General features: G+C 32.1%; 2 protein-coding genes across 2 annotated transcripts; both read right to left on the reverse strand.

Moving 5' to 3' along the window:
- Nucleotides 1-387: 387 nt before the first annotated feature.
- LOC122590056 (disease resistance protein RUN1-like) lies at nucleotides 388-2,756 on the reverse strand. The gene is made up of 4 exons (XM_043762392.1): nucleotides 2,707-2,756; nucleotides 1,048-2,182; nucleotides 629-946; nucleotides 388-396 (listed from the first exon to the last, which is right to left on the reverse strand). Exons 1-4 carry the CDS (start codon nucleotides 2,754-2,756, stop codon nucleotides 388-390), a joined length of 1,512 nt encoding a protein of 503 aa, XP_043618327.1.
- A 4,059-nt stretch (nucleotides 2,757-6,815) lies between these two features.
- Nucleotides 6,816-13,285, reverse strand: LOC122590066 (probable cysteine protease RD19D). Its single transcript, XM_043762403.1, has 4 exons — nucleotides 12,785-13,285; nucleotides 8,291-8,410; nucleotides 7,251-7,494; nucleotides 6,816-7,081 (listed from the first exon to the last, which is right to left on the reverse strand). The coding sequence occupies exons 1-4, from the start codon at nucleotides 13,283-13,285 to the stop codon at nucleotides 6,816-6,818; spliced, it is 1,131 nt and encodes a 376-aa protein (XP_043618338.1).
- Between the last annotated feature and the right edge of the window lie 1,290 nt (nucleotides 13,286-14,575).

Raw genomic sequence — 14,575 nt, forward strand, 5'->3', positions numbered from 1 at the left:
AAAAAGTGAATTCAAGTAGATTTAGACTATTTTTTGTTTGTGTTGGTGATTTTAGTGTCACTAATAGCTCATAAAAGTTAATTAATCTAATTTTGTACACGATATATGAACGTTGCCAACACTTTGTTGGAGAATTTCGTTATTAGCTATTTGAGGTTGGTGATAATAATGACTGGATACTTATGAGCTATTTAAATGTGATTAAGTTTAAACTGTTAAGAGGTCATTATCATGCATTCATATATTAATAATTAAAATTAGTTATTTAGCGATCCTGATTGTAGTCTAGCATGTCTAGGTTAGATAAAATAATCGAGTCAAGGATTAGGGATTGTAATCAAGTTTTTGTGTTAGTATTCTTGTTAATAATTTAGGTGTTTAGCAAAATCATTGTACCTGTTTTTTATTGCTCAATACCAATTCAAAACTAGACACACTTTTTTCACCAACTGAATCAACTGCCTAAATCAACGATTTATCCATCTAACTTGATTTACTTTCTATAAAGTGGACTTTTGGGTCTTATAGGATTCAAAGAAAAAACAAATTTGTAAGTTTGGTTTTGTGCCTTTGGTTAGTTCCCTAAGTCTAACTGCGGATGAAATACGAAAGTGAGTTCAAATCTTACCTTTTGCCTCTTCGCAGGTGGTTGTGGGTTACTAAAAGACATGTCAAAAGATTCAATGTGGCTATAGGACATGTCTAGGGCAACCAAATTATCCATTGGGAAGTCTAAAGGTATAGACTTCAAAGGGGATCCATGCATACACAACCATCTTAATTCTTCTGGAAATTTCTTGAAACACCCATTTAGTTGCACATAATTGAGTTGGAGCAGCATTAGATTATCCATCTGACTGAATGACTTTGTTTTCAACTCATCACATGACTTCTTTTTATCAAGCATTCTGGTGTCAAGGGCAAGGCCTAGAATACATTCCTTACCCTGTTAAGAATATGTAAATGCCAAAAAAATTACAATGCAGATAACAAAAAATACTAATTAAGAACATGCATAACTACTGAAATTACATAGTGACCGCTTACTTTTTTTTGTTTCAGCACTTTGAACGACTCCTCCGAACACCATAGCCGACTACGCTTCCATGGCTTCATTGGCGATTCTTGAAATACCAAGTCTCTTCCGATCTCTTGAATCAATGTATGCATCACCAGTTTGTAATCCGATTCAATACTGAGGAGGCCTTTCTCAACGAGATTCTTGATCCCGATTTTTGTTTTAATACCACATGCAACCAATATTGTTTCTATCAAATCTCTATCTACTCCCACAAAAAAACAAGCAATATGCTTAAACAACTCCTTATCATTTTGGAATAGCAATGCATCAAAGCTTGTCTTCAATGCCTTTTTGATATCAGGATGATGTTCTTTCTGTAGCACTTCTATGAACTCTTGCCAATATGCTAAATCTTGCTTATGCAGAAACTTGCCCAAAACTTCAATAGCCAATGGATGTCCGTGACAATACTTGACAAGAGTTTTTGAAACCTCTTCATATCCTTGTTCAGGACGACGACACTTGAATGCCTGAACGCATAGAAGCTCTAGCGAATCAGTGTTGCACAAGCTGTTATGTGAGACCTTGGTATGCTTGGGTTGAAATTGGGGGTTGAATAATGCACATCGTTCTGTTAAAGATGCATCCTTGGTTGTAACTATGACTTTGCTTCCTGGATGCAAACCTTTGTTTCCAAGTAAAGCATCCAACTGGTTGATACTACCAATATCATCAAGCACTATAAACACCTTTTTACAGGCTAGCACATCCTGAATCTTAGAGCTGTACTCGTTGACATCATGAACTCGTATCTTCATTTTTTTTGAAATGCCTCCGTGAAGTTGCTTTTGTAATTTAAGGAGTCCGTTTAATCGTTCATTGCATCTTGCATCAATACCTTCAATAAAGCAACTTTTTTGGAACTTACTAGAGTGTAAGCCGAAAACAAATCTAACCAAAGAGGTCTTCCCAATCCCACTGATGTCTGCAACAGTGAGAATGTCGGCAGTATGACAACATAATCCATCTGTTAACCATGAACTAATGAATTCAATTTCACATTCCACCCCAATCAGACTTGGCAGGGTATTACTAATCAACGGTACACCTAATCTACGGTGGATGTTTGCAACAACTTGTTCAATAAACTCCGGCTCGTTCCTGGAAATTGATTTCAATCAGTTAGCTAGAACAACCTACAATTCCAACCATATTAGAGGGTGTTTTGGATTACTTTTGAAGTGATTATTTCATTATTACGTTCGTAAAACACAAATAATCTAAAAAAAGTGATTATCTGCTATGAAAACGCAGTTTTGAAGAATCATGTACATACATGCTATTTCAAAACGCATTTTTTTAGAACAGCGTGTTAGTTGGTTAGTGGTTTGAAACCTAACAGTGACATCCAAGCGGGCAGTATGCTAGAGGTTGGAACCCAAAGGCACCTCTAGAGACCAAGAGTGCGATAACACGGCCCGCACAAGTCTGAAGAGGTAAATGCCCGAAACCATGGGGAATTGAGATTCGATCCCTGATTAATTTTTAAGCCAACATCTCCTCGTTTTGAAAACACGTAATCTATTTTGTATGCGAAATTTGTTTAGTAATCGCAAATAACAAACACCCCCTTAGTTTATGCTAGATTTGTACTAAACTTTAAAAAAAAAAAAATTGTACGTTACCTGTCCTTAGCATCTCCCCCTTTCAAATTAGCCACTTGTGTGAGAGCCATCTTCCATATATAACTCTATTTTCTGACCCCATTGACTTTTTTTCTGTGCATCTGTTTCATCATCCATCTTCCATTTATGTTTTGCCATTGCCTCCCCGAAGCTGTTTTTTTGGTACCACACATCGGTGGCCGGGCTCCACATGATAGAATATAGGGATAACAATCTGGTTAAACTTCTCCTGCTGCTCAAGAATTAATGCAAGTTCATTTAGACACCAGGTGAAAGTAGCATAATTTTTAGACAGAACGATAATAGCAGCCCTGGACGTCTTAATGGCACTCTCCAGTTCTGGTTTCAGGTGTTGTCCGGTTTCAATTTCGTCATCATCATAAAATGTGGTGATCCGGGCATCCAAAAGGGCGTTGTAGAGGTGACCGGTGAAAGTATTACGATTGTCGGCACCTCTAAAACTTAAAAATACGTCATACTTGTAACTCTGATTATTAGTATTATGATGAGTTGATGAACATGATCCTGGCGGTAAAAGTTCAGGAAGAACAACAAGTACCCGCACGTTTCTACGGTGAGATAGTGAGGGTGATAGGTCATAGAGTATGATAGGTCATAGGAGGTGAAATATCATAGAGTTTCATAGCCAAATGTCTTAGCCGGCTAGCTCCGACCTCGGATTTAAAAATTCGTCGAAAGTATATTGAATGACATCTCTAATGAATGATCATGAAATTTTAATAATGATTATCAAAATATATATGATTATCGTACGTAGTATTTGTAGAAGAAGTTCACTAGTATAGATTTTTTGTTTGACATCTATAATTTATATTTTTATAATCTCAGTAAATACTTACTTTATAGTTATTACAATTTGTACCAACTTGAGAAAAGTTTTTGATTTCTGTCATCTAGTTAATTACAAAACTTTTGATATATTATTGATAATATTTTTCTTTCATAAAATCTTATATATACTATAAAATAGTTGAACTAATAAATTATTAACCAATCAAATTACTCAGTTTTATTAAATTGGTTCTCGCTTATGTCATCATTTAAATTTACAACAAATTAAAAATCCTAATAATCATTATCCAAAATATTATTATATTAGTATCTATATTAATCTTTAGGAAAAGTCTCATTAATTTATACTTTTTTATTTTCCATCAATAATTTACGCTTTTTGACCTTGAATACTTAATTTATATTTATTTTTAACCATCAACTTGAGTAGTTTTCTTTTTTAAATTTTTTAAAGAAGTTACAAAAAGTATTTATATTTAATTTTTTAAAGATAGAACTGTCACACAAGTCAAGAGTCCTAATTGTTATCAAATAATGACCGTGCTCAGCATCTGCGGTATTTACGTCTTGGTGTTCAGCTTTCTGGGAGTAAGGCTGCAGATCACAGCCGACCGTGCTCGCGGGTGCAGTTCTTCTTTTCTGAAACAGAATTTTTCCGAGCTTCAATCTAACTTTTTCAAGGTCGGAAACTTATAGGATATGTCTAATATAACATATTAAGGTGTTCTAATTCGTTAGATTATGAATTAGAGCGTTTTGAGTTTTTCACATTATTTTAGTCTAAAATTTTTACAAGTATGAAAGTGGTCAAACAAAATCAACAAAAAAAAATGGTCGAGTCGATCCCGGTCCTTTCAAGTCTTAAAAGGGCTCGACTCGACTCGACCAAAAAATTGGGATTTTTATTTTGTTCTGGCCGTAAAGTTACGGCTTAGTTACAATTGACCGTAAAAACTTAGCCATAAAATGAAAACAGTCCTAATTGTTATATAATTATCATATGATAGGTGATTGAAAATAAACCTATTCGTTAATGGGTCCGTATCATGACCAAATACATATAATTGAATATCAAGTACATGATCACAATTATGTTTATATTTTAATTCTTAATTATCTTTCATTAAAATATTACATTATGAGTACAATTGGTTTCGAAAATTTATATAATATGAAAATTATTGTAGCGTGTGCCTTGTGTAATGACTACGACAAATGATTCCATCAATATATCTCAGTTAATAATAATAGTAATGAACCTGTTATTATTGTACTACAACTGGCAAATTATAACACTTAGAAAACCTGTGATTATTGTAGTACTAACTACAACTTGCAAAGTATAACACTTAGGACCGTATATCTTCAAATTTATAAGATTTCATGAATTTATAAGATTTCATGAATTAATATTGATAATATCGTAAACCCCGTGTTCAGTGTTGGACATGGGTCTAAAATCTAGTATTAAAACTATATATTAACTCAAAAAGTTTACAATTATTTTTAAACATTTTAATACATTATCTTTCATCTACCACATATACACACAACATTAAAAGTTAACTAAATGAGTTAAATAAATAATAAAATTACAAAGGTTACAACCATTTAAATATATGATATTTTAATGCATAATCATTTAACATGTAATAAAATTCATCTAGTTCATCCAATTATTACAAAATATTAATATTTATAACGTTTTTTGTCTACCCGTGACGATTTATACATAATTCTATATTTTTTAAGTTAATAATTTTATTTTTTAAATTATTTTAATTGATAATTCATTAATTAATATCGATTTTTATTTATTTGTATTTCAAACTCTGTCTTTGAGTTGTTCATAAATCATAAATATTATTTTTTAATCGATATATTAATTTCTCAAATTTTGAGTTTATTCTTTTCTTTCCAGCAAATTAATACATTGTTTGAATAAAAATAATATAGGGTATAGTGCTCATGTAATTGTTATAAACTTTTTAATATTTTTTTTTTATCAAAAGATGGTTTGTAATTACAACATCGAGTTTTAAGTATGGATAATTTACATTGTGATATTTTGAGTTAAATCGAATAATATCATATGTTGATGATAAACAACAAATGTTAGATTAAAATAATATAAACAACTATTGTCTAGAAAAAATATTACAAAAGATATAATACAATACCTTTTTACATTTAATTTAATAATTCATTTTATAATAAACAACTTGTGTATTTAATACAGACGTAAATCTAGTATATACTAAAACACAACTGACATAAACTCAATTGACCACTCACAGTTCTTGATTTCTCAAAGTTAAGTTATTAAACACGTGAATAAATTATGTTATTTAAAAATAAATACAATCAAAGAATTATAATTATTAATTATATAATATTTATATAAAAAAAATTCTTATTAATTTATAACTTTTGTTTCCATTTACATTTTTTTTCTTTCATAACTAATATTTAATACAAAAGGACATATTTTGACTAATATTCTAAAATGTGAATTACATGATTAATATTTATAAAGAAAAATCTCATTAATTTAAAATTTTTTTTCTTTTGTTTTTCATTATTAATTCGCACATTTTATTTTTCATCATCAATTTATACATTTTCATAACTAATATTTAACTTAAAAAGTTAGAAGGGATAATTTTTCTCCACTCAATCATAGACTGAGAAAGATGATCATAGACAGAGAAAGATGAAAATGAAATTCGAGAATAATTTCTCTCCAACTAAATCATTCAGAGATATTATGATACAAAGAAAAGTGTTTTAGTAATTAAAACTTAATGACAGCTACATTTGACTTGTGAAGATAATATCGAGTAAATGAGATGATTTGATTTGTTATTTTCCATTAATGTGATTCAGATCATCATCATTTATAGAATAAGAAAGAACCAAGGTCTCTTAATACAGCCAACTCTTCCTCATTTATAACTACATCGATCAATGTGAAGAAATCTCATGACGGCTCAAGGCGTTGATGGTAGACTTCATGGTACGATGACATGCTCATCGTGTTCATGGTACAAATTTCATCAGGGCTGCTATATATGGATCATACTTGAAAAAAATAAATCATAAAGTACTAAACTACATTTCTTAGATCAATGAAAACAAACATACTAAAAAGTTCTTAAACCACATATTGCTATAACCACAACCTATCAAGTTTAACTTCAAATGTTCACACATTTATTAATTAGTGCTATGATTTTTTAGAACTAATTAAAGCAGCATAACAGGTATGCCAAAAATCAAGCTGAAAGGTTCTATCATTATCGAGTCCTAACACCTGAAACCATTGTATTCATGCCGCACATGCCGGACCCTTTGCAAAGCTTATAGTATCCCTTATCTCCCCAACGTTTTCCCCACGAGTTCTTGATGATCCAATAAGGCTTATAACCCAGCCTCAGTATCGAAAACCCTTTTGAAGCATACCCCACGATGAGCACCCCATGGTTCACATGTTTCTTGGAACAAATCAACGGACATGACACCCCACCAATGTAAGTTTGCATGAACGCCGCATTTAACCCAACTGAAACAAACCAAATTCAAAACTTTCTATGTTAAACTAATATAACAAGGAAAGAAAATGCAAATTTCATTCCACCATATCTCCATAACTTCTGGGAACCAAACGCCCCCTTAATGTTGTTGTCTGATTGATGAGATAATATAAAAATGTATACATTAGTAATGCTTACCAGCAAGAGGGCCATGCTTGACCAAATGGGCAGCCATTTGATCTTCATCAGCAGGGATATTGGTGAAGTTCACAACCGTCGCGGCTATCTTTTTAGGATCAAACTTGCATTTGCCAGATTTTCCGGTGTATGGATATGATTCTTCTGATTGTATGCCTCCGGATTTGATAAGATAATTGTACGCATTTGTCATAAGGCCACCACGGCATCCACTATCACAAGCATCTTTTTCTGTAGAATCACACTACATGGAAACAGAAGCCGAACCATTAAACTATATCGAATGATTTAGATTGCTACTAAGTTACAAGTAATCAGTTTTATTGAGCTTCCTAGTTTTAGTATAAATGGCTTCAATAACCAACTATTTTTAACCACTCCCCAGCTTCAATATTTGTACGTTTTAATATTTCTTAATAACCAATAAACTAATATTAGGTGGTTTATCTTTCAATAGCCTCCATCTTGTTTAGATCGTTACATACTATATGATAATCTGTTTTGATCATGCGGAATCATCAATTCAAGCCAACTATAACTAATTACACCATATTCAAATTGTAACTACAAAGTGAAAGATCATCCTCTATCTAAGACAAGCAAGATAATTGTCTTGAAGACCAGATGAAGAGAAACAATTTCAATGTGGATACATTTGAACCGACTCTATATGTGAAATGAGTATTCAACTTGAACCGATTATATGAGGTAATACTTTTTTTTAACGGGAAATCTACCCTACTCTTATAGTCATGTAAAAAATTTAATGCTAGCTTGTTTGGATTACAACATTACATTTCTGCAACAACAGTAGAGAAAAGTTGTTGGATTTCTTCTTCTTCTATTTTTTTTTTTTTATAATTTTTTTTTATTTACCCCTTTCTAAATGTAAACATATATCTTGTTCAAGTTAATATAAAAATGAGGACTTGACAAAGGTTTTCCCACGATTTATTGGAAGTGTGAGAAATAGTATCAGCTATATATCCATTGTAGTGCAGATGTCAAAGCAGTGTAGAATCATGAACATAACTAGTTACCGTGTGATCACAATCAACAAGTTGTTGCTCACTTAAGTTGCGAAGCTGCCCTGTTGCAATGAAATTTGCACCTTCGATAACGCCCGTCGTACTAAACGCCCAGCATGCTCCACACATTCCCTGCATAGAATTTCAATCATATATAGATATAGACTAATGGCCTAGAAACAACGAATAACATACAAAAGTAAAACTTCACCCGTTAGTCAACGTTAATTACTACGTACTCCCTTCGTCCCAATCTAATTAATTGTATAAAAACATAATGTTACATCCATATATAGGCGATCCTAGGAAGGGCAATCCCGATCCCTCCCGGGCCCAATTTTTCTATTGGTTGTCAAATCCCACTCAAATTGAGTTACATAGTTAAACAATAGTGCTCAAATTGAGTTATTTAGTTAAACAATAGTGCTAAAACCAAATGAAATGATAAATAAATGTAATAGTAACCCTAACTTTAGTTTTTATTTATAAATAGACTAGTGGCCTAGAAACAACGAATAACATACAAAAGTATAACTTCACCCTTTTATCAATGTTAAATACTACTCCTTTCGTCCCAAACTCCCAATCTAATTAAATATATAAAAACATAATGGTTACATCCATAGGCTATCCTAGGAAGGGCAATCCCGATCCCTCCCGGTCCTAGTTTTTCTATTGGTTGTCAAATCCGACTCAAATTTAGTTATTTAGTTAAGCAATAGTGCTAAAACTATAACTCCAAATGAAATGATAAATAAATGCAAAAGTAACCCTAACTTTAGTTTTTTGTATTATCAAACAAATAGAACTTATGCATCTTAAGAGATTCATATACCTAGTCTATAATATTTTTAGAACTTCACAAGTGCATGACACATAAGAGAAAAGAAAAGAAGAGAAAGTAGTCTACAATCTAGTCTCTTTGTATTAGTTATATTTCATCACAAAAAAATGCCTTTTGTCAAATGAAATGGCATCATGTCGAACACATAGTAATCTTCATCACTCTCTGATTTAACATTTTTTTCATAATGTTTTCAAATCTGGTCTTCACCCCTCTCCTGTTAGGAATCAACATCTTTTTATAATTTTTTCAAATCCCGTCTTACCTCTCTCTTGTTTCTCCATCTCTAGCATTTTCCACTCCCATGCTTCTTCCAAGATTATGCTAACCCTCATTATGAACAATCAAGATTGATATTGAAATTCCACAACTGATTCAACTTAGTCAAATACTGGAATGATTTGAAAGGGTTATACGATTTGAACAGATTGTTCGTTAGAGTAACACTTAGAGCAACTCCAATGGTGGGTTGATGAAAAGTTTTTTGTGAAAGAAAAAGTCTTTTAATAGCTTTATACCATTGGAGACAATAGCTTTTTTCTTCAAAAGCTTGATGTTTTTCAAGCTATTTGATCAAAGACTTTTTTCTACACACTCACACTCGTTTTTAATTAAATACTTCTTTATAATTTCAACTAACACTTTTAATTAAATATTATATAATGATAGTAAGGACATTGAAAAAAAAGTCTTTAATAACTTGATACGATTGGAGATGCTCTTATATCATATAAGAGAGCTACATTAAAAGAAGAAATCAAAAAAATTGAGCTACAATACGAGGAATTAATCGTCCAACATTATATAAGATTAGATGACATATATTTTATTGGGTATTCACTGGAAAGAGAAAGGAGTACTTCCTCATCAATTATACGAGTGACGAGTCGTGGGAGAAGAAGCAACAAGCGGTATTACATGGATCTCATCCAAAAGAAAGAAGTGTAGACTATGAATTCCGAAAGGGGATGAAAGCTTTCTGTTTTTGGAAGTCACCTTGCCATTTGTTTCTAGCTCCCTCGGGTAAAAATACCATGAAAGCTTCTATACAGACTTTCACCGTGTTTCGATTCTCTTAGCATGGGGTTCGTCGAGTGAAGTGTCAAAAGAAGTATTCATAGTCGAACGATTTCATCCCATTTGCGAATTCATAGTCTACATTCTTTCAATAGGATGGGAACCATGTAACACCGCCTGCTTCCTCTTCCCCCGTAGCTCGTATATTTGATTTCTCCAAGAAATACCTCTTTATCTTTCCAATATACACCCAATAAGATAGATATCATTTAATTTTATATAACATTGGATGATTAGTTCTTCGTATTGCAGCTTAATAATATTTCCGATTTCTTCTTTTAAGGCAGTTGTGTTATCTGGTATGCATTTTACTCTAACGAACAATCTGTTCAATTTATCATATAACCTTTTCAAATCCTGCCAATGTTTGACTAAGTTCAATGTTACAGTTGTGGAGTTTCAGTACCGGTCATGATTGTTCATAACGAGGGTTAGTCATATACTAGAGATAGAGTGTGGAAAAATCAGAAGAAATATGAGTGTGGAAAATGCTAGAGATAGAGAAACAGGAGAGTGGTGAAGATCGGATTTGAAAATTCATAAAAGATGTTAATTTTTAGCAGGAGAGTGGTAACGTCTGAATTTGAAAAAAAATATATAAATAAAAAATGTTAAATCGTAGCATGAGAGTGACGAAGACTACTATGTAAGACTACTTTCTTATAACATGGTGTCATTTCATTTGAAAAGAGGTTTTTTTTCTTGAAAAGACATCTAACCAACACAAAAGAGACTATAGACTACTTTGTCTTTCTTTTTTTTTTTTCTCTTATGTATCATTTATTTGTAAAGTTTTAAGAATGTTCCAGAAGACTAGGTATACGGATCCGTGAGATGCACAAGTTTTATTTGTTTGACAATACAAAAAAACTAAAGTTATGCTTACTTTTAATTCTATCTATCATTTCATTTTGAGATATAATTTTATCACTTTTGTTCAACTTAAAAACTCAACTTTGAGTGAGATTTAACAACCAATTATTAAAACTAGGCTTGGCCAGACGGATAGAGATTGCCTTTATGAGGATTACCCGTGGATATAACCATTATGTATTCACATCATATACTAGAAGGGTACCCGCGTAATGTGATGGCGGTGACGACTTCGGGCGCCGGTGTTGGTGATGTCGGCGAGACTACACTCTCTTCTTTTTTTTCTTTTTTTTTTTACTCTTATGTATCATTTATTTGTAAAGGTTTAAGAATGTTCAACTACAGACTAGGTATATGGGTCCGTGAGATGCACAAGTTTTATTTGTTTGACAATACAAAAAACTAAAGTTATGCTTACTAATTTTAAATCTATCTATCATTTCATTTTGAGATATAATTTTATGACTATAGTTCAATTAAATAATTCAACTTTGAGTGAGATTTGACAACCAATAGAAAAATTAGGCCTGGGACGGATCGAGATTGCCTTTATGAGGATTGCTTGCGGATATAACCATTATGTTTTTACATCATATACTATAAGGGTACCCGCGAAATGTAATGGCGGTGACGACATCGGGTGCCGGTGTTGGCGATGTCAGCGACAGGCAGCGACAGCGACTGTAGTGGTGTGGTTATTAATGTAAAAATAATTGATGTAAAAGAGGGTAATGTAGTAATTTTAAGGGTTGAGAATTGTATGTTGTAAATAATTTTATTAAGTGTATTATAAGTATACGAGAGCAAGTACCAGCGCGTTGCGGCGGTAAAATGATGAGGGTGATAGGTCATAAAGTATGATAGGTCATAGGAGGTTATATGTCACAGAGTGTCGTAGCCAAATGCATTAGTCGTACGGGTTCTACCCTCAGATTTAAAAATTCGTCGAAAGTATATCGAATGACATCTCTAATGAAAGAGGAGGGAAAGTTGTATGCATTGAAGTATGGTACATCATGCATTAATATGTGTATATTGTTGAAATTGAATGTTAAAAGTTGAAAAGTAAATTTGCTTTATAATATAGTATAGATTTAAGAACATCCGTATAATTTTTATAACTTATCGATGTACGGTTTTTGAGATAAAAGATTTTGAAAGAATTAGAGGAATAAAATGATTTATAGAGGATAGAGAAAGTTGTATGCATTAAAGTATGGTACATCATGCATTAATATGTGTATATTATTGAAATTGAATGTTGAAAGTTGAAAAGGTGAATTTGCTTTATAATATAGTATAGATTAGTTGTAGATATTCAAAACTAAATCAGTGAATAAAAGAGTGTGGTAGTTTGGGTAAAGAACGTTGAAAAATATTTCAGGGTATATTAACTATTAAGTCTAATGTGTGGGTAGATTGCGAAATACAGAAATAGTTAAATGTTAAAAGGGTAATTTAAATATTTTAAAGACCAAAAAATTGGGAAAAAAAAAAAGGATGGCTAGTTTATTTTTTAAGCATATAGATATAACTGGCTCATAACAAATTTTTTCAACATAACTCCTAAGGAAGTTAATTATTAAAATAATTATCTAGAGAGTGAATGATCAAATGAATAATATGTTATTTTTGGATGTGAGAATCGATTAACATAATTAAGAGGGTGTCAACAAAAAAAAAAGATAAATTAAATTCAAGTAAGACTTTACCTGCTTCTTAACCTCAGTAACAGCCCCTTTCTCCCTCCAATCAAATTCCTCGGGTAAATCATCAACATCCAACAAAGGTGCAGTTTCAAGACCATTACTCATCAAACTACTTCCACCACCTTTCACACCCAAATACATACCCTCAAACTCTTCTTCGGACAAATCCGAAAAAGGCGTAACCCCATGGACAGCAGTGGGGTCAAGCAGCTGGTGTTCAGTGGCTCTAATTAAGTTTTTTGCAAACACACCAAGACGGTGCAGGTACTCTTCCCTAGAAGAGTACTGTTTGCCGTGTTCTTTTATGAACACGGCAAATTGGTGCTCTGTATGAGTACCAAGGAGGTGGTTGTTCACATTGTCTGTTACTTGTGCTATCATAGAATCATCAGCATGCAGTGTTTTTGCATGAACAAAAATAATTGTAAACGTGCATGCATATGCTAGTAGTATTGTGTATAAAGTAATGACACAAGATAGACCACCACCTCCTTCTCCTTTCATGGTGTGGTGTTTTTTTTTTTTGGGTGAAAAAGATGATATAAAATGGGAAGGAGAGAAATGGGGTTTACTTTTTTGTTTGGCTATTTTTCGGGTGTGTTAGAACAGTCAAATTATATTTGCATGGGTGGTTACACGTGGAGTGCGCATGATGTTATATTGGCCTTAGCTTGTGACACGCAAAGGTTTTCTGTTACTTAGAAAACCGGGAAGGGAGTAAATATCTGCTATAGATGGATAGATAGGATAAATGTCTGAAAGCAACGTACGTTTTAAATTCGGAAGCACACCAATTAATTAAGTCCATTTCATTTACTATATTTTAATTTAATTTAACTAAAAGAATTTCCAAATTTGGTTTGTTAGTAGGATCGTATATCAACCTTTCGAAAAGGTAGAATTTAATTGCTACTGCCTAATAAAGAAATATCCATTTTGAGGTCGTTTTAGATGGTGTCTGTTTAAAACTTAATAAATTAAGTCATGACTTAATAAAATACTTAATTCATTAAGTCATAAAAAGTGTTTGTTTTCTTAAAAAAAAAAAACTGTACCGACTTAATCCATATAAACATTATTTATCTATTCAGTCACTTAATCAATTCTATCCCTTAATAGTTAAAAAAACAAACTCACGTCCCCTTAAATGTCGTTTCCTACTATTCACAAGATCATAATTGTTACTCCGTATTTTGATAAAAATCGGGGGCATATATATATACACCAACACATAAATGGCCCACACAAACTCAACAATACACTCCCAAATTACCGCCCGCACTTGCCAAGATTATAGTTTCAAAAATGGTACATCATATCAAATACTTACTATATTAGTTACAATCAAATAAAAATTATATTTAAATTATTATTTTATTAACTAGCTAGCATGGTACCCATGCAATGTAATAGTAGTCGTAGCAGTGACGTTGTGGTGGTGAGGGCGATTGTTGGCAATGGAGACATCGTCAAATAGTATAAATTATTGATGTAAAAGTAACTGATATAAAGAGTTAATGTTGATATCTTTAAGAAATAAACTATTGATAGTATCTTTTAATCTTTAATGTTAAGGGCTAATATATATGAAAATTTTTAAGAGTGCTAACTGAAAATATTACATATTTTTCAACATTTCCAAAAATATTATGTTTTTTTTATAATACGAGATAGGTATATGCGCAATTCGGTGGTGGTGACAGCAACGGGCGGTTATTAATCTAAAAGTAATTGAGGTAAATGGTAGTATAGCTATTTGTTAAGGGATGTATCTTTTGTAAATAATGTTATTAA

This window comes from Erigeron canadensis, chromosome 1 (assembly GCF_010389155.1).
Source record: "Erigeron canadensis isolate Cc75 chromosome 1, C_canadensis_v1, whole genome shotgun sequence".
Lineage (NCBI taxonomy): Eukaryota > Viridiplantae > Streptophyta > Magnoliopsida > Asterales > Asteraceae > Erigeron > Erigeron canadensis.